This window comes from Natrix helvetica (assembly GCF_964273705.1).
Source record: "Natrix helvetica genome assembly, chromosome: 2".
Lineage (NCBI taxonomy): Eukaryota > Metazoa > Chordata > Lepidosauria > Squamata > Natricidae > Natrix > Natrix helvetica.
In genome coordinates, this window is record NC_138552.1 from 37720177 (window position 1) to 37739282 (window position 19106).

The 19106-nt window shown below is 40.6% G+C and overlaps 1 protein-coding gene across 3 annotated transcripts in view; it reads right to left on the reverse strand.

The window, feature by feature from the left end:
- BDP1 (BDP1 general transcription factor IIIB subunit) overlaps window positions 1-10456 on the reverse strand; it is a 58274-nt gene extending 47818 nt beyond the window's left edge. For all 3 annotated transcript variants that reach the window (XM_081944674.1, XM_081944673.1, XM_081944672.1), the window contains exons 1-7: window positions 10066-10456; window positions 6721-7279; window positions 5481-5590; window positions 4653-4712; window positions 3591-3761; window positions 2355-2488; window positions 738-832 (exon numbers count right to left, since the gene is read on the reverse strand). In XM_081944674.1, the coding sequence (XP_081800800.1) occupies window positions 738-832; window positions 2355-2488; window positions 3591-3761; window positions 4653-4712; window positions 5481-5590; window positions 6721-7279; window positions 10066-10325 (1389 nt within the window). In that variant the 5' untranslated portion in view covers window positions 10326-10456. The remainder of the gene's footprint in view (window positions 1-737; window positions 833-2354; window positions 2489-3590; window positions 3762-4652; window positions 4713-5480; window positions 5591-6720; window positions 7280-10065) is intronic.
- Window positions 10457-19106: the final 8650 nt, after the last annotated feature.

A 19106-nucleotide genomic window follows, 5' to 3' on the forward strand; every position in this document is an offset into this window, starting at 1 on the left:
AGTTCATATCAGAATAAAACTCTCTTTATGATTAAAACTGCAATCCAATGAAACATACTGAGAGACATTAGTCCTATTAGAAATAATAGCCATAATAATGATGATAGTATGATAAGTAAAAATAAGAAGCCTAAATACAGAACAAAAACTAATTAATCTACATCAAGAGTGCCTAGGAAAACATTTTTGGGAAAAATACATAAATGGCTAGAAAAGATGATTGGAAAGCATGTAGATTTTAAACCTGAACTATTTTTATTAGGTATAATATCAGGTAAACTTGATAAGAAAGCATGTATTTAATATTGCACAACTTGACAGCAGTGAGGATTTTATTTGCATAATGCTGGAAAAATGAAGAAACACCACGAAGTGAATAATTAAGAAGATACTAGAGTGTGCAGAAATGGACAGACTGACATTAAAAATGAAACAGAAAGATGATAGAGATTATTATTAGACATGGAACCTATTTTATCAGTGGTTGGAAAAAAGAGATGGAGAATGTAATATGTATTGTTAAGCAAATTAAATACCCAGACAACGTGATGTTTATTAAGCACTAAGAAATGTAATTAATAATAATAAAAAAGGCTGCCAGGTATATTCTCTGGTATCACCAGAAACAGATAAAATTGAAATGATGTAAATTAATTTTAAGATACCATAAAATATTAAATACACAAGCTAAAGAATATCTTGTTCATCCTGTTAATTTTTTTCTTCAAAATGTTTACCTTGATTTCTGTTCTTGCTCTGTGAGGAAAAAGCTGACTAATCATTGAAAAGTCAGTTCCTACCATGCTTATGGCTAAGAAAAACATGTCTGTTTCTGTAATTTAAAAAAAGATAAAATATGGTTAAAGCAATTGCCATTCTTTAACATAGTAGTGCCAATCTTAAATAAACAGATTATAGAAAAATCTAAACATCAAAGTATCATTTTTTCATAATTATCAAAAATGTTCTGTATTTCACATTGGGAAACTATGTGATCTGCCTTACTTAAACTTAAAAATCTGACTGTCACTTTCAAGAACTACAGAAAAGGTGACATATCCAGGTGTCAGAGGCTCTTTTTGCATATGAAATAAATAATGTACTGTTGAATTATCTCCAATTTTTAAGCCATTAACCATATCTGTTACATGAATTGCACATTTTAGTAAGAACTGAAGACGTGCCTACTTTAGTCATTCCTCAAGGTTTCAGTTAATTGAAGAATAACTGAACTTTTAAAATATCCTAAACACAAAGGATTTTTTAAAGTTATTCACTTCACATGTCCTCTTTGCAAATGAACTATATACCATCAAATTCACCAACTACAACTGGACAGTCACACACTAATCCTAATATTGATCTATAAAAAATTGCTCGATTGTTTATCATGTGTAAATCACCTGAATTATTTCAATAAGCATTATTTCTAATTCCGTATAACTCATTAAAAATACTGCCTGAGATATTGAGGATTCTTTGGTGCTCTCTGAACTTGGTTGTTTGCTTGCAGACATTTTTTTCTCCAGCTATATTACAACATTAATGCTAGTGAGTGTGGGGTTTGCTCCCTGTTTATATTCATAAGCTTGCCTGCCAATATTCATGTGGGTGTTCATGTTTTCTTTTTGGTAGTTCCTAAGGTGTAGTTTCTGGATGTTACATTGCAATTACTCCTATGAGTGGTGGTTCCATGGGTGTGACTCTGATTTGTCAATATACAGCATCCATCAAACTGAAAGTAGGCAGTGATGTAGAGATTGATGAGGTCAATGATTCCAGGCATTTCAATGTAGGTCAGGTATTGGGCAATTCCTGGAAGTTTGGCATTTAGACAAATCAGTCATCAATATGTATCAATAAGACATATGTACACACCATTCAAAAGAGACAAAATATAAGAAGGAAACAAAAAAAGAACAGAAGACATCCCCTCCAGTGGCCACACCCATATAAGCAGGGATGGATACCAGACAACAATCAAAATAGATGCCCTAATCAAGGAACTACCACTGAGAAAAACCACCCACCCACAAACGTTGACAGAGCAAGCTATTATATTTAAAGAGGAAGAAAATTCCATAGTGAATAGCACTGACTACGTTACCTACTCGAGGAATGAAATGTCTGCAGAATAAAAACCAAACTCAGAGAGCACCAAGTCCAAAATTCAAACTTTAGTTACATATATATTCTTCTATTGATATCTGATTTTTTGGCAGTAAATATAATTCATATATATTCTTGGAATCTATATCTGTTAAACTGCATATATCCTTCACTGACACACACTGAAAGATACATATTATATACCCTAATATGCTTCTGTGCCTATTGCACTAAATTATACACACCTTTTTCTGACCATGGTCTAGTATAATAGCTTTTCCTGAAGCTTGAATATGTTGTTGTGGAACCACGCTCAAAGATGGGATCATTTTCTTCCACTACACACTGTCCTTTTGTCCTTAAAACCTCTACAGTTAAACTAAATAGGAACAACAAAAAGAAAATATAAGAAATATATATAAGAAATGCCATAAGAAGCAACATCATCTTAGGAATAATTGTCCTACTAATAATAGAGAAAATTGGCAACTTGTGTTGAAATACAGGTTGCCTTCAACTTACAATAGATCATTTAGTGACCATTCAAAGTTACAACGGCACTGAAAAAAGTGACTTATGGCCATTTTTCACACTTATGACCATTGCAGCCATCCCCATGGTCATGTGATTTACATTTGGATGCTGGTTCACATTTATGGTGGCTGCAGTGTCCTGAGGGTCATGTGATCCCCTTTTGCAACCTCCTGACAAGCAGAGTCAATGGGGAAGCCAGATTCACTTAACAATTGCAGTGATTTGTTTAACTCAGGGGTGTCCAAACTTGGGAAGCTTAAGACTTGTGGACTTCAACTCCCAGGATTCCCCAGCCAGCATGGCTGGCTGGGGAATTCTGGGAGTTGAAGTCCACAAGTCTTAAGCTTCCCAAGTTTGGACACCCCTGGTTTAACTAATGTGGCAAGAAAAGTCATAAAATGGGGCAAAACTCACTTAACACATTTTTCACAACATAAATTTTGGGCTCAATTGTGGTTGAGGACTACCTGTACAGCAAAATATATAAATGTCCAAGAAAGACCGAGAAATTGATGAAAGATTTTTTTTTGCCCTCAGTATTGCTAAAGCAGCTCTTTAATATTTAGTTTCACTTTACATTAACTTTCCATGACAAATAAATTAGATGATTATGAAACTCTCCCTCCAGACACAGGACAATGATTACATGTGTCAGAAATATGTTGAGGGGGGAAATGCATAATTGTCCTATTGAATATCTTTCCAAATTAAGTACCAAAACTCCAATGGGATTTACAATATTAAGTCACAGGATATAAATCTTAAAAAGAAAAGCAGAAAAAGGGGATAAATTGAAGGCAGGAATTAATAGCTGGTTTTATTTATTCACTGTCAATCCTAATGAGGAAAGTCTTAACTCAAGTACCAAAATATCTTAACCAACATTAAGCACTGCTATAAATGGACACCGATTTTATAACACAAATTGACTGATAGCAAAACCTAACCTTTCTTCATCCAGAATAATTGAGCCATCTTCTGCAACTTTCACTCGAGGGACTAAAAGAGAGCCATCATCTTCCCCTCCTCCTCCTTCTCCTCCTTCTCCTCCTCCCTGTTCTTCATCATCATCTTCTTCATTTTCATCTTCATGATCAGCAACTATTCTTTCTTCAGGCCTGAAATTTGGGTAAGTAACAGTTCAAATAGTACTAAGGTCTTTTCATATTCCCTTTTCAAAAAAAAGTATCATTACAAGAATCATTACATCTATCTCATTCTTATAGCTGGAATATAACTTCCCTCAGGGTGTATGTTCATATTCTTTACCCTAACAAACACACCTATACCTAAAAGATTGCATCAGAACCTTACTTAATAATTGCCTATTTATACAAACATAAATTTAATACCAGCAGCTGTAAATTATGGCCTAGGCATTGGATATGAGAACGGGTGATAGGTTTTATTCTTTAGCTGACCTCCTCTTGATTGCAAATGTTTCTTTCCTCCATTAAACATAGTATGGAATTATGTATGCATTAATCCTCAGGTACTTCTAACACAGCACTGAAAATCAGCATTTAAAAGTTGGGTTAGGAATGCTACCTCAGAATTAAATTAAACTTGCTTAAATTACACTATATAAAAATAATGGTTACATGCTTAAAGTAGCAAAATAATATGAGGAGGAAAGAGTTTTATGTATATTTGCCATCTTAATATAAAGTAATAAAGGCAAAGAAAGAAAGAGAGATGGAGAGATGGGGGAGGGAGGAGGGAGAGAGAGAAAGAGAAAAGGAAGGAAGGAAGGAAGAAAGGAAGAAAATTACAATCAAAAGGAAAGGATTATAGAGTTGAGCATCCATTCCTTCTACATGCCTCTGACTTTTAATTATAATTAATAAAACCAGGATTTCATCAAAAGGTCAACATAATTAATCTGCAATAGATTATTAGGATTATGTTTTCAACCAATAATTTAATTTCAGCAATATTAACCAAACATTTTTTTTATTTTTTACAAATGTATTACTGATTGTACATTTCATAAAAAAGAAACAAATTACTCTTTTGCTTGGGTCATTGTAGAAGTCTTTTCTGTTTTCTTCTCTTCAATGAATGAAGACCTATTAAATATTGAAAAGTGCATGAAATGATTCATTTAATCCAGCAAATTTCTAAATTTCATACTGCATAGTACAAATGCAATTAAATTGTGTATTTAACCATGCTAATTGCTAGCATGCTACAGTATACATTTTTACACAAAAATTGAATTTAATGTATTCATATAATGTTCAGTAAGACTGAACTAAGGTAAATCTACATGGTTTCTCAATTACCGAATCAAGATAATGAAGTACAACTCTAATCACTTCAGATTTCACAATATAACAATAATTTCCTGAAAACAACAGATAACAAGATGATTTAAATCCACTTACTTAGGAATGCCAAATTTTCAACAAAGAATAAAAAACAAATTACGCAAATGTTTTATACATACCAAAACCAAAAATGTGTTATCAATTTCAAAAAATCTTGCCCTATAACAATTTGATAAAGTTCCTAGCCACTTTTTATTATATGTCTACTTATTTGACTAGAATGCAGATGCATTTTATAGAAAACAACATATATATATGTAATTTATACTGTAGAAAAGTATCTCGAAGCCAATATTTCATAAGTGAAAGACCACAAGTCTTAATGTCTCAGATGTTTAATGCTATATGCCTGTGAGCCCAAGTTAACAAAACTGTTATAAAGATAAAAGAATGAGTGAGAAATCTTATAAAGGTACTCTAAGATCTTTAGAGGATACACACCGTATAAATCCAATGAATTAATAAAAACAATTTGTACCAACATGACAAAAGAATATATGCACTTACTTCATAGGATTGTTTTCAGGCAAATAATAAATAAAATCTCTCATAGTCATTTTGGAGCGATCTTCCGGCATATTTTTTTCAATTATAGGATATTTAAATTTCCGTTGTTTCTAGAAAGATAAATTAATATAGTTTTATCATTCCATACAATTTTATTTAAATCTTGTTTCTAATTTTGTCATTTGTATATATTTAAGAGTTTTCTACTTGCCATATTCAGTTGCTAGCTTGTTTTATTTTATTTTTACATTTTTGCTGATGTAACTTTATCTGCTATTATTATTTTAATACATTTTATAATGTTGAGTGATAGAAGCAGAAAAATACAAGTTTAAATTTTAAAAATGTATGTGAATGTATAATGAAACTATAACTAATTACCATTACATGAAAATTTATCATACAGTTTATGCTACCATATTCAGACACTAATTCACCTTCTGCACTCCCTCACTTAATTTAGATGGATGACAGAATTAAAATTGGTGAGATTGACCAATTGGTCACAGCCTACTGACCACACATTGACTTAAATCCCTGTTATTTACCAGAAGCATCAGATAGAAATTAAGATGAATTGGAGAGTTTAGCCAGCAGCTTAATATATTTCAGATCTGCTGGCAGCCGGCCCACAACCATAGAGGATACACCCAGAGCGACTACTGCTGGAAGACTTGGTTTGGAAGCTGCTGAAAAAGCCCTGCTGGGATGGCGGCGGTGGCGGCGGGAGCGGAGGTGCTCTTCCTCTGCAGAGAGAGCTGGGCCAGGGCATCATGAGGCCCAGGGTGCAGCCACTCTCGCAACCCCTCTCTCCAGCCGTGGAGAGCACCATTCACTGGCATTTGGAAGGCGCCAAGACACGGGAGCCGGGCGGCGGAGAACAGGCACTCATGCGGCTTGGTGATACCCCTAGGTCAGTGAATGGCGCTGTGCCCAGCTGGAAAGGGGATTTGCCGGTTGGCTGCTCGTGAGCATGGTCACTTCATGACTGCTGTGTTGCGCTGCTGCGATAGCGCAACACAGCCGTTTGCCCCTGAGGCTGTGCCCGGCTTTTTGGGAGCCCGCTCAAAAGAGAGCAGCTGCCCGGCAACCCCAAAACAATAACCCCCCCCCCCCCAATAATAAGGCCCAAGCCATATTTTGTGGGTAAAAAGAAAATAAGAATTTTCGGGGAAACATGGTAGAACTCTTTCTATTTCCTTCCCTGATGCTTCAGATTAAAATTAAAAAAATACTGTACTTTCTCTTTATTCAATTCTTCTTTAAGCATCTTCCTTAGCTTCTGAGTTTTGATAATTTTCACACGATCTGAAGAAATATTTTTCTTATCCACTGAAGCAGATTTTGTTTGTGTTGTTTCCTCTTCTATCAAAGTTTCCTGGGTGGGTCTTTCTTTGAGAGGCGAGCTTATGTTCTTCGGAAGGGATTCATCACTTCTTTGAGCTGGCATACACGGACTGGGTTCTTTACTAACAGATTTTTTAAATGGAGAGAACTGTGGCACTTGAGGAACAGAAGTTTTCTTTTCAGGCAATATGGAGGACTTGGGAGAACTTTCCACATCGATCTTTTCAGGTAAAGATGTTTCTTTTTGAAACAGAGAGTTACTAAAAGCAGGAGAATGAGGTCCTTGTTTTTGAGAGCATTTTGATGACGAATCAACAGTGGGGGGAGGTGGAGGTACAATTTTTGGTTTTATAAGGTTAGGCATAGTGGATATCCGTTTTCTTCTCTGTGGAAATCCTTCAGCATTTTTCCTGCAGTCTGCATCTCCACTTTTATCACTGGTCTTTTCATTTCTGGAAAATTAAGAGAAATATTAGCTAATAGACTAGAATAACATAATGACAGATTTTTTTTTGAAAGGTAGCACAGTAATTACCATGTTTCCCTGAAAATAAAACTTAACTGGAAAATAAGCCCTAGCATGATTTTTCAAGTTTATTATAATATAAGCCCTACCCTCAAAATAAGCCCCATTAAGATCATCAGCCAGAAGAAACACATTTACCATATTTTTCCAAAAATAAGACCTAATCAGAAATTAAGCTCTAATGCATCTTTTGGAGCAAAAATTAATATAAGACCCAGTCTTATTTTCAGGGAAATGATTTATATAAATGATTATACAATATTATACTTAATTCTATGGAAAACACTGATGTTCTTTGATTAAACTTGAGACCTAAACAAATATGTTAGGACTCTATAGCAAAATAAATATAGATCAATAAATCAATTTTCCAGAAACACAAGTTTACAGATAATTCTTGACTTTCAAGAGTTCATTTAGTGACTGCTCAAAGTTACCGCAGTATTGAAACTGCCCACCATTTTTATGACCATTGCATCCTCCTCACTGACACGTGATCAAAATTCAGATGCTTAGCAACTGACTCATATTTATGACGGTTGCAGTATCCCGGCGTCATCTGCTCACCTTTTCTAACCTTCTGACAAGCAAAGTCAATGGGGTAATCATTCACTTAACAACTGTGTTACTAACTCAACAACTGCAATGATTCACAAGTGGCAAGAAAGGTCATAGAATTGGGCAAAAACTCAACTAATGTCTCACTTAGCAACAGAAATTTGGGGCTCAATTGTGGTCGTAAATTGAAGATTACTTATATTATCAACAAATATTTATTTGGTATATTTATGCCATGACTAGTAGAAAAGTAACACAATAAACAGAACAAAATGCTACAATGTTACAATGCAGGTTCATGAATTCAGAAGGGTAGTTATGTCAGCCCCAAACCCAACAATCATAGGAAATGACCCAACCATATGAATTAATGTATCAATTCCTAAATTGCATCTCCAATGGCAAGGTGATTATAATCAAACTTCATTTAACATTATCTGAAGCATCAGTATTTACAAAGCAAAAGCTTAAATCACATTAATTTCATTTTATGATCATAGGAAATAAAACTATCATTGTTTAATGCAGACTTTCAATGATTATCAGAGTACAGCATTCAAGTGCATCATGCTAATGGTTACATAAATAACTAAAATCAATGTCATCAATTTGCTAAAAGAGTTACTGACTAAGTAGCCACAACCTCTAACTTCTGGGGAGCTTCAGAAGCAGGTTGTATTTTGATCAAATAACCTGTTAGTTGAATATTCTGCCAAAAAGATTATTGATGTAAATCAAACTGTTTTAACTCCCCCAAAAAACATGCACGCACATATTAAATGTAATAATTTTGAATTTAAAAAATTAATTCCTTCCTCAGACATGAGTTGATCCAAATATTTTGATATCCACTTTACCCCCTCTCCAAACAGATTTAGACATTATTTTTAAAATGGGATTATCCTATAAAGTAATGAGATAAAGGGTTCAAAATTAGATCTGTAACCCAATATTTGCTCTGTATATCTTGGAGCATTATTTGCAGATAGTCGAACTGAGACTTACAGTAACAGGAATCCCAATATTAATCAAAAATTAAATGGGGCTAGATAATGAGTCTCAAGTTGAGCCTGAAGACAAGGGTAAAACTTAACTGGGATATACTCCAGATGTATATATGAGTGTTCACCTCTCTCTCTCTTTGCCCCCTCTTCGTGTGTGTGTGTGTGTGTGTGTGTGTGTGTGTGTGTGTGTGTAGTACTGCAGCCTTAAAAGAACAGTAGAAAGACCAAGCCCTTCTGTTTGAAAGTTCACCAAGTATTTTAAACAAATCAAAAGAACAATTCTACCTATTTGTAATTTATTCATACAATTTAATGAGTGATCTCACACAACAATCAAGTTTCAAATTAAATACATTACTTTATTAATTTATGTATAACATCCACATCAAGGCTGCAACAATCCAAAGGACTCCTAAACTGCAGTAATGGCAGTTTCCTATATTGTTCTGTTTATTTTACTTATTAAATTTATATGGTCGTCACTTTTCTCAGTGCTGTTGTAACTTCCAACAGTCACTAAATGAACTGTTGTAAGTCAAGGACTACCTGTACTTGTTATCTAATTAGCTATAAGGAGCTGATATTAAAGACTTACAAGGTTGGCAGGGACGTAAACAACACAGCTCAAGCTTATGACCATACTGACAGCCTTATTCATTGCGCAGGTGACCAATAGTACAGTTTAAATACTATATCATCATTGGATCAGAGTTTAGCCAATGCAATGTTTCTGCATCATCATCACCACCATCATTATCATCACTATACCTGGAAAATTTCTCTATAGGAGAACAGCAAGTTGGTAGGATTTCTACAGTCTATTTAATGCCAATTATTCCTCCACATGTTCACACTACAGAATCAAGTCACTACACTCAGTCCAAACAGCTCAGTTATTACAACACAAACCTAAAGTTCTCTCACACATCTCATTGAGATGGGAGTTTTGCTGACTCAGAAGATTATGAACCTCTACTAAGAGAAGCTTTCTCAAAGCCGGCTCCTCAAATACCGTAGTTAACGAGCGTCCCAGATCTAACTTCCAATGTCTCTCTCAAGTTATTTCAAAAAGGAAGCAGCTCCGGCGGTTTCTGAGAAGGAGACGCAAAAGCATCAACGGGAGGCTTTTTAAAAAGCAAACCTCAGTTACCTGCTATGGTTGTCACTACTGTCCCCGCTCAGGTGAGGCTCCCCAGAGGCGGTAGCGTCACCGGGATGGGGCATCGAGGTGTCCTCGGCCGTAGAAGAGCAGTTGGTTGGCGCCGAATCATGTTGACCGTCGGCATCTTTGGTGGTGGCGGTGACAACCGCCGGGACAACTGAGCTCGTGCTGCCTCCGCTATTCCCGGCTCTCCCTGCAGCATTCGGCCGTACGTTGGGCTTCACGCTGAACCTGGCGCGGCGGAACATGATGTCGCGAGGCGGAAGGTCCGGCACCGGCTAAAGTCCAGCGTCGCCGGCGAGGCCGCCTCATGTCATCGGCCCGGCTCCGTCCACAGCTCCCCGCCCTTCCTTTCTGGGAGAGACTTAAATCAGCTGCTCCTCGATGGCGTTGGTCGCGTCATCATTCTGCGACAAAAGCAAGCCAAAAGGTTTGGTTCTTATTAACGGTTACTGTAGGGCCTGCAATGCAGAAATCGAGCTTTGCGTTTCAGATTTGTACTGAAGAAAGGACGGGTGGTTTGTTAATTCATCGTTGGATGGGGGATGGGTGGCAAATCAAATTTCTAAATAAATAAATCCCATAAGAGAATAATAGAGCTGGAAGGGATTTTGGAGGTCTTCTAGTCTACTCCATGTACTGTTGGAAGAAATGTCCTTCTGGGTTCGTCTCCAAGTGGGGAAAAAGACACTGGAGACATGGGGGCTGCTTGGAAAGATGGTGGACAGGACCACATGGCTTGAGTCCTGAACAGAAAAGGTGATCACATGCTTCAGTGTTGGTGGAGAAGAGAAGGGAAGAGAAGAGAAAACCGTGAAGAAGGGCTTCAGGGCTTTTTATAATCTGTTCGGCCCCACCTATCTGTTTCCTGTTCCTTCGTAAGAAATGTATTCTGATTGGTTGCCAGACTCTCATGGGGCCCATGCAAGGGCAACCCTCTAGGCTGAGTTTTGAATCCAGGTTTGGTTGAGTTCTCAGATGCCATGTGGTCAGTTGAGTAAAAGGCAGTATTATCTTGCCTTAATCCCATCCCCCTGGAGCTGATGGGGAGAACTCTTTATTATGTAAAGTGGACTAGCTTGGCCTTCTTAATGGCCCATTGACAAAGTAGGGGTGGGCAGGAAGCTGCAGGAATTTACTTTGTGTTTAAAATGTGTTATTCCCTTTTTCACATCCAGGAAAATATAATATTCTGCCTTTTCAATATTTCCTAGGATATTTCATTTTTCTGGGAGAGGGCTGGGTGATAACTTCCTACAGTAGTAAAGCCCTATGCCATAAGTCTCTTATTTCATTCCCACTTAATGTCTTGTTCTTCTCTCCCCCACAATTGGCGCAATTCTGCATCGCTCTTCTATTTATTTTCACTAAGAAAATGAAAGGCTCTCTGAAGGATTAGAGCAGTGATGGCTAACCTTTTTTTTCCCTCAGGTGCCAAAAGCACGTGCTCACTCGCATGCCCACACCCATAATGCCATGCCCATCCCCCGCAACCCTCTGCACATCCGTATGTGACACCCCCGCGCTTCCCTCACCCCATGCATATGCGCCCCCCCCCCACGCTCCCACACAGATGCGCATGCAACATCCCTCCCCCTTTTGGCCTCACATCTCAAAACAGCCCTGGGTGGGGGGGGAGCAGTGGTGGGTTCCGGATCCCGATGCAACCGGTGTGGTGCAATGGGGCCGGGCGTCCACCACATGAACGCGCACAGCACGCGACGCTCCAGCTTTGTCAGCGGAGCGTCGCACAGGCACCATATGCTCCATGCACATGTGCGGAAGCCGCAAACAGCTCAAATACAGGTAAGGTGTGTGGGCGGGCAGGTGGGCCCTCCAGAGCACTGTACTGGAATGATATCTGGTGCTCCCAGCAGGCACTGGTACGCCCGTATCAGGGAGTACCAGTCGTATCCCATCACTGGGGGTAAGGGAGATTTTTCCTCCTCTCAGCACTGTTTTGGGACAGGAAGCTTTTTTTCCCCTCTCAGTGCTGTTTTGAGAACCCTCCCTTCTCAAACAGTGCTGAGGGAGAAAATCCTCCCTTCACAAAACAGCATTGAGAGGGGGAAAAGAGAGGCTTTTCCTCATCTCAGCACTGTTTTGGGATGGGAAGCTTCTGAGGGGGGAAAATCCTCCCCTTGCAAAACAGTGCTGGCAGGGGGAAAAGGGAGGCCTTTATTCCTCTCAGCACTGTTTTGGGATGGGAGGCTTTTTTCCCCTCTCAGCGCTGTTTTGAGAAGCCGCCCTTCTCAAAACAGCGCTGAGAGGGAGGAAAAACCTCACAACTCAAAACAGTGCTGTGGGGGAATCTCTGGAGATCTGGGAAGGCATGGACTGCAGAAAGTGAGGAGAAAGGTATGCGCATGCTTCTCCCGCCTGCAGGGTAAACCCAAAAATCAGCTGGCCGACGAGAGGCGCACGTGCTAGGCAACGGCTTGCGTGCCTGCAGAGAGGGCTCCACGTGCCACCTGTGGCACGCATGCCATAGGTTCACTATCACAGGATTAGAGCATACACAGAGTGTAACCTCTAAAACACACTAAAACTCTGGTTTATCACGCGAGGAGGCGGAGCCAGTTTGTCCAAGCTGGTACCGCCCCAAGCGCCTGATGGAACCAGGTAGGTTCCAGACGGAGCTTGGGCCACTACCTGTAGCCCTGACCCGCGCTCGGTCGGAGGACCTAGTGGCCGCCTGGAATAGGGCGACGGCTGGGGCCTTGGACCGGGTTGCGCCTTTGCGACCTCTCCTACGGCAGCGACCCACCCGGGCTCCTTGGTATATCGAGGAGTTGAGGGTGATGAAGCGCCATAGGAGACGTCTAGAGAGCAGGTGGAGGTCCTCACGCTCCGAGTCTGACCGAACACAGGTAAGAGCCTATTTACGGACCTACCTAGTGGCATTGAGAGCGGCCAAACGTAGACATTGTGCCGCTCTTATTGCGTCTGCGGATAACCGCCCTGCCGCCCTGTTTAGAGTGACCCGCTCCCTCTTGGTGCAAGAGACGCGGGGGGCACCCTTACAGGGAAGAGCAGAGGAGTTTGGAGAATATCTGCAGAATAAAGTCGCTCAGATCCGAAGCGGATGGGCCCCCTCCAATGGTCTGGACGGGCCGTCAACAGCGAGTCTTGTGAGTCCACTCTGGGAGGAGTTTGACTCTGTTGCCCCTGAGGATTTAGACAGGTTGCGTGGACGGCTGCGACCCACCACATGTTCATTGGACCCGTGTCCCTCCTGGCTGGTACTGGCATCCTGGGAGGTGACACGAGGCTGGCTTCTGGGCCTGGTGAATGCCTCATTGGGTGAGGGATCCTTACCAACTGCCTTGAAAGAGGCGGTGGTGAGACCCTTACTCAAGAGGCCTTCACTTGACCCAATGGAGCTAGCTAATTATCGTCCAGTCTCCAACCTTCCCTTTCTGGCGAAGGTTGTTGAGAATGTGGTGGCGCAGCAATTTCCACGTCACCTCGATGAATCCGACTATCTAGACCCACGCCAGTCCGGCTTCCGACCCGGGCACAGCACAGAGACAGCCTTGGTCGCGTTGGTTGATGATCTCTGGAGGGCCAGAGATAGAGGTTGTTCCTCTATCTTGGTCCTATTAGATCTCTCAGCGGCTTTTGATACCATCGACCATGGTATCCTACTGCGCCAGCTGGAGGGGATGGGAGTCGGAGGCACTGTTCTACGGTGGTTCGGCTCCTACCTCTCCGGCCGGATGCAATATGTGTTGACAGGGGGGCAGAGATCGACCCTGAGGCCACTCTCTTGTGGGGTGCCACAGGGGTCGGTCCTCTCGCCCCTTCTGTTCAATGCATATGTGAAGCCGCTGGGCGAGATCATCCGTGGTTTTGGGGTTGAATACCATCTGTACGCTGATGATACCCAGCTGTACATTTCAACCCCAAGCCACCCCAACGAGGCTGTCGAAATGATGTCCCGGTGTTTGGAAGCCGTCGGGGTCTGGATGGGGGACAACAGACTCAAACTCAACCCCTCCAAGACTGAGTGGCTGTGGCTACCGGCACCTCGGTTCAGCCAGCTGACCCCATCGCTGGCCGTAGGGGACGAGCAATTGCCCCCTGTGGAACGGGCGCGCAATTTGGGCGTCCTCCTAGATGCCCGGCTGTCAATGGATGACCATGTGGCAGCCGTGGCAAGGGGGGCGTTCCACCAGGTTCGCCTGGTGCACCAATTGCGCCCCCTACTGGACCGGGATGCCCTACGCACAGTCACTCATGCGCTGGTGATGTCTCGCCTAGACTACTGTAATGCTCTCTACATGGGGCTTCCCTTGGGACGCGCCCGGAGGCTGTAGCTAGTCCAGAACGCGGCCGCGCGGGTTGTCATGGGGAGTTCTAGATACTCCCACGTAACACCACTCCTGCGCGAGCTGCACTGGCTGCCTGTGGTTTTCCGGGTGCGTTTCAAGGCTCTGATTACCATCTTTAAAGCGCTCCATGGCACAGGACCTAGTTACTTGCGGGATCGCATCCTCCCACATACATCCCTGCGGCCAATCCGCTTTCACAGGGAGGGGCTTCTCCAGGTGCCGTCCACTAGGCAATGCCAGCGGGCGGCGCCAAGGAATAGGGCCTTCTCTGTGATGGGCCCAACCCTCTGGAATGACCTCCCCCCCGACATTAGAACCACCACGGACTTCCGCTCCTTCCGACAAAAATTGAAGACTCACCTGTTTCGATTAGCTGGCCTGGCATAATTATAATTGTTACAACTGCTACCTCCTGGAAATATACTCTCAACTGGTATTTTAAGGGTATTGTTTTAAATCTAACTGATTTTAGGGCTTTTAGAGCCATATTCATATTCTTCTGTACAGTTCTTTTAATTTTTTAACCACCTCCATATGTATATTTATATTTATATTTGTATTTATTATCTGTTATTTGCTGTGTGGACTGTACACCGCCCCGAGTCCTTTTTGGGAGAGGGGGCGGTCTAGAAGCGCGAAGAATAAATAAATAATAAATAAATAAATAAAGATTACACCTGTCAGGGAATAAAATCCACCTGCACACATAACCAGATACAATATGCCACCTGTTCCAAAGGTAGCCAAGTGGTCTGTCACACTCCACAGGGAGTAAGGTTCACCACTAAGGGATGGGTGTATGCATTTGTGGGAGGAAATGATCATTACACCCAACTGTTGGCTTATAACCACACTATACTTGGGCAAAACCCAGAAATGACTATTTGTCTTGATGCTTGTGAAGCAATAAGCCAAGGCAGGGACAATGTGGTCACTGGAATCCGTTGTGGTTCCTTGAATTGGGAAAGATCCTCTATTGTTAAAAGAAAATACATACATGAGATTAAAAGGGGTCGTGCTTATTGGTACACATCCGACATAAAGATGATGAGAGGACCCAGCGTCGATCCCACTTCCGATCAAATTTGGTTTAACATGACTGAAAATGTTTCCAAGTCTGACTGTACCCCTATTTGCCTACATGTTAGAGATCCACCCACAAAGTCTCAGGTGTTTGAACTTGGAGTATCAGGACCAGGAAAAGACCCTTATGGAAAGATTATTGTAAGAACTGTCCAAGTACAGGAGACACCTAAAACCTATCAGGTCCATACTATCTTATGGGAAACCATGAAATAAAAGATTGAGATACCTCCAGTCAGCAAAAAATTGTTTATTGCTTTAGCTGAGAGGATTGGTGCAGGCTTAAATGTAACAAACTTATGTTTGTGGAGGAACCAAATGGGAGAGCAATGGCCTTGGGAAGCTAAAGAAATGTCCATTGCCAATGTTTCCTCATAGAGCTTCACATGGGAGGACCAGCAAAAGACCAACACAATGGACTCTACAAAGTGATGTGGTAAGAGAAAGGTGTTTTGTTCGAACACCTTGTTCTCCATATCTTGAACCAATGGGAGAGTTAGCCTGTGTCTCTGGATGGTTATGTAAACCTGACACACCTACAAAGTGTTCCTGGTGGTCCAACCAGAATTTGTCAAGTTCCAATCCTTTTAATTCATCAACACAGGAATTATTGTATCAAATATGGAGTGATCCTGGGAATCCCTCCCTCCCGTGGATTGCACCCGACCATTGGTATTGGATCTGTGGAAGATGGGCATATGCTCAGCTACTTTTAAATTGCGCAAGAGCCTGTATTTTAGGAACCATTAATCCCAGCTTCTTCTTGTTACCCCTTAAACAAGGAGAAAAACTTGGAGTTGCAGTATATGATGAGCTGGGACAAGCAAAACAAGAAATATCTGGTGGTATAGGTGATTGGGAGAGGGAGAAGAAGTGGCCTCCTGAAAGGATCATTCAGGTGTACGACCAAGCGGTTTGGGCCAAAGATGGTAGCTGGGGTTACCAGACCCCAGTTTATATGTTAAATAGAATTATTAGGTTGAAAGTAGCTTTAGAAATAATTACTAATGAAACTTCTTCAGCCCTTTTGCTGGCTAAAACTAATACTCAAATGAGGACTGCTATTTACCAAAATAGATTGGCTCTAGATTGCCTTCTAACCAAAGAAGGAAGAGTCTGTGGAAAATTTAATCTAACCCAATTGCTGTATCCAGATAGATGATAACGGAAAAGCAATTTAAGAAATCACAGACTCTATGAGGAAGCTTGCCCACATTCCTGTTCAAACCTGGGATGGAATCTTAAGACACCTCTGGATGGTTTGAGGGAATGTTTGGAGATTGGAAGAGAATTTTGTTCCTCATAGCTCTGGCCTTTGGAGGATTGATGATATTATCTTGTTTGATGCCTGTAATAAGATCAATGGTTACTCACACAATTTCTGGAATAACAGTTGTGGCTTCAGGAAGACAGGACAAGCCTGCCAAGATTTGACACCAGTACCCAAGCAATATTCACCATTGTTCAAGCAATAGAAAGAATTATATTGCCTTAAAAAGGGAGGAATGGAAGCATCTCTGAAGGATTAGAGCATACACAGAATGTAACCTAATTCAACTTTTGTTAAATTGCTCTTGAGGGAAGCTCCATTGTAACCTGACATGCCAACTGCATAGATAAAACTTTCTAGGTGAATTGCTAAACTTAGCCTAGCAAAGGATTATGCCAAGTAACCTTGCTTGCAATTTGAAATGTGTGTTCAGCATTCCCTAACAAAGCTCTGTTTTATATGCCAGAAAATGTATTTATTTCCTCTTCTAAGGTCTATTGTCTTTAGAGCACTGAGAAAAATCTGAGGTTTGCGTAACATGAAATAATGTTTCTAATACTATGACAAGCTGTGCAAGCTGTGTAAGACTATAAGAAGTTTGACAAAAAGTTTTTTTTTTCACCACCACCACAACGGTGAGGCTTATGCCTGTTTTTTCTCCCTCTCTGCCTGCTCTGTTAAGGTGGGAGACAAAAATGCCATCAAGTCTTTTTGCTTTCTGCAGAAAATAAAAACTGATTATCAGTAGCCTTGTGTTCAGAGTTTCATTGGATTTATCAGATTCTAAGGTGGATTCAAAAACATTACAAAAGAATGTATTACCCTATAGTTCCATTAATTAGAAAAGAAGGGACTGTAATTTCCAGAATTTTACACTGAGTCACAAGATTATAAAAAAAAAACCTGTAAAGCACCATTGTTATAGAGATTGTGTGAGATAAGAACATAAGTGCCTCTTGAGTCCAAGGATTTTTGAAAGTATCTTAGTGACTTCAAACGCATTACTATAAAAGTCTGATGCAATAGAGAGTAAATCCACTCTCATGTGACAATCATTCAGATAGTTAAAGATTGTTTCCTTATCTCAATCTTCATTTTTGTAGGCTAAATACATATATAGCCTTTTAATTTGGTCAAGCTTCAGTTTAAATGCATCATTTCACACATAGAACTTGATTTCCAAACCTCTTACAATCTTATAGCCAGCTACTTCCAATTTCTCACTATTCTTTTTGAACAATAGTGCATTTTTCTAGACCAAATTAATCATATAACAGTCACCAAAATAATTCATAGGAACATCTGTAAAAATTATCATGTATCAGTAATGAAAAATTATTTATTTGTATCCCATCGTTATTATTTTCAAATAACGGTAGAGCGCATATCCAAGACATACTTTATTCACAACAAAAACCCCGTGGGGTGGGTTGAATTGAGAGAACATGACTGGCCCAAAGCTGGCTTTCATGGCTAAGGGCGGAACTTGAACTCACATCTCCCACTTTCTAGCTTGATTCTTTAACCACTAGACCAAACTGGCAAAAGTTTGTGGGAACATGGTTGAAAAAGCAGGTGGTTAATATATGATGGGATTTCTGAATACAGACTGATAAAGTTGGCTGATAAAGTTGGCTGATAATACACAAGACGTAACTATTGTTTTAAAAAAAGAAAATATGGATAACTAATGTGGCAATACCAGGGGACAGTAAAATAGAAAACAAAGAATTGGAGATCTTAAGTATCAAGATCTAAAAATCAAAACTGAAAGATATGACATAAAGCAGCTCTTGGGTTCCTTTAGTTATCTATCCACTGGGTGCCAATACCTAAAAAATTGTGGTGGCACTTAGAGGTGTCAGTTGCAAAAGACCACAATGCTGGGACCCACACATAACTACACCAATATGTAATGTTTTAGGTTCTTGAGACAAACTCAATGCTTATAAAAACCAATAGCAGCTAAAAATTGACAGCTGTGACTTCCAATTGTTGTGAACAGATAATAATAATGGGAAGGACTAGGATCGGCGAATAAAAATGCCAAATCCAGGTTAAATACCTGGGTGACCAACATAATATGCATTTAGCTTTTTTTTAAGGGAAACAACCGTGGATTATTGACTCTGTTAGCAAAAGAGAGAGAGAGAGAAACCTGACTGGTGACCGCTAACTTGGAAGCTACTAGTTCAGACCCAGGCGAAGGACTACAACTTGAATCAGCTGCTGAAGCAGACGTCACCACCCAAACAAAGGAGGCCTTTTTTCTAGAGTTGCGCAAGCGCAATAAGCGTCAGGGCGTCACTGCACAGCTCCGTTCGGGACAGAGAGCTGGGCGG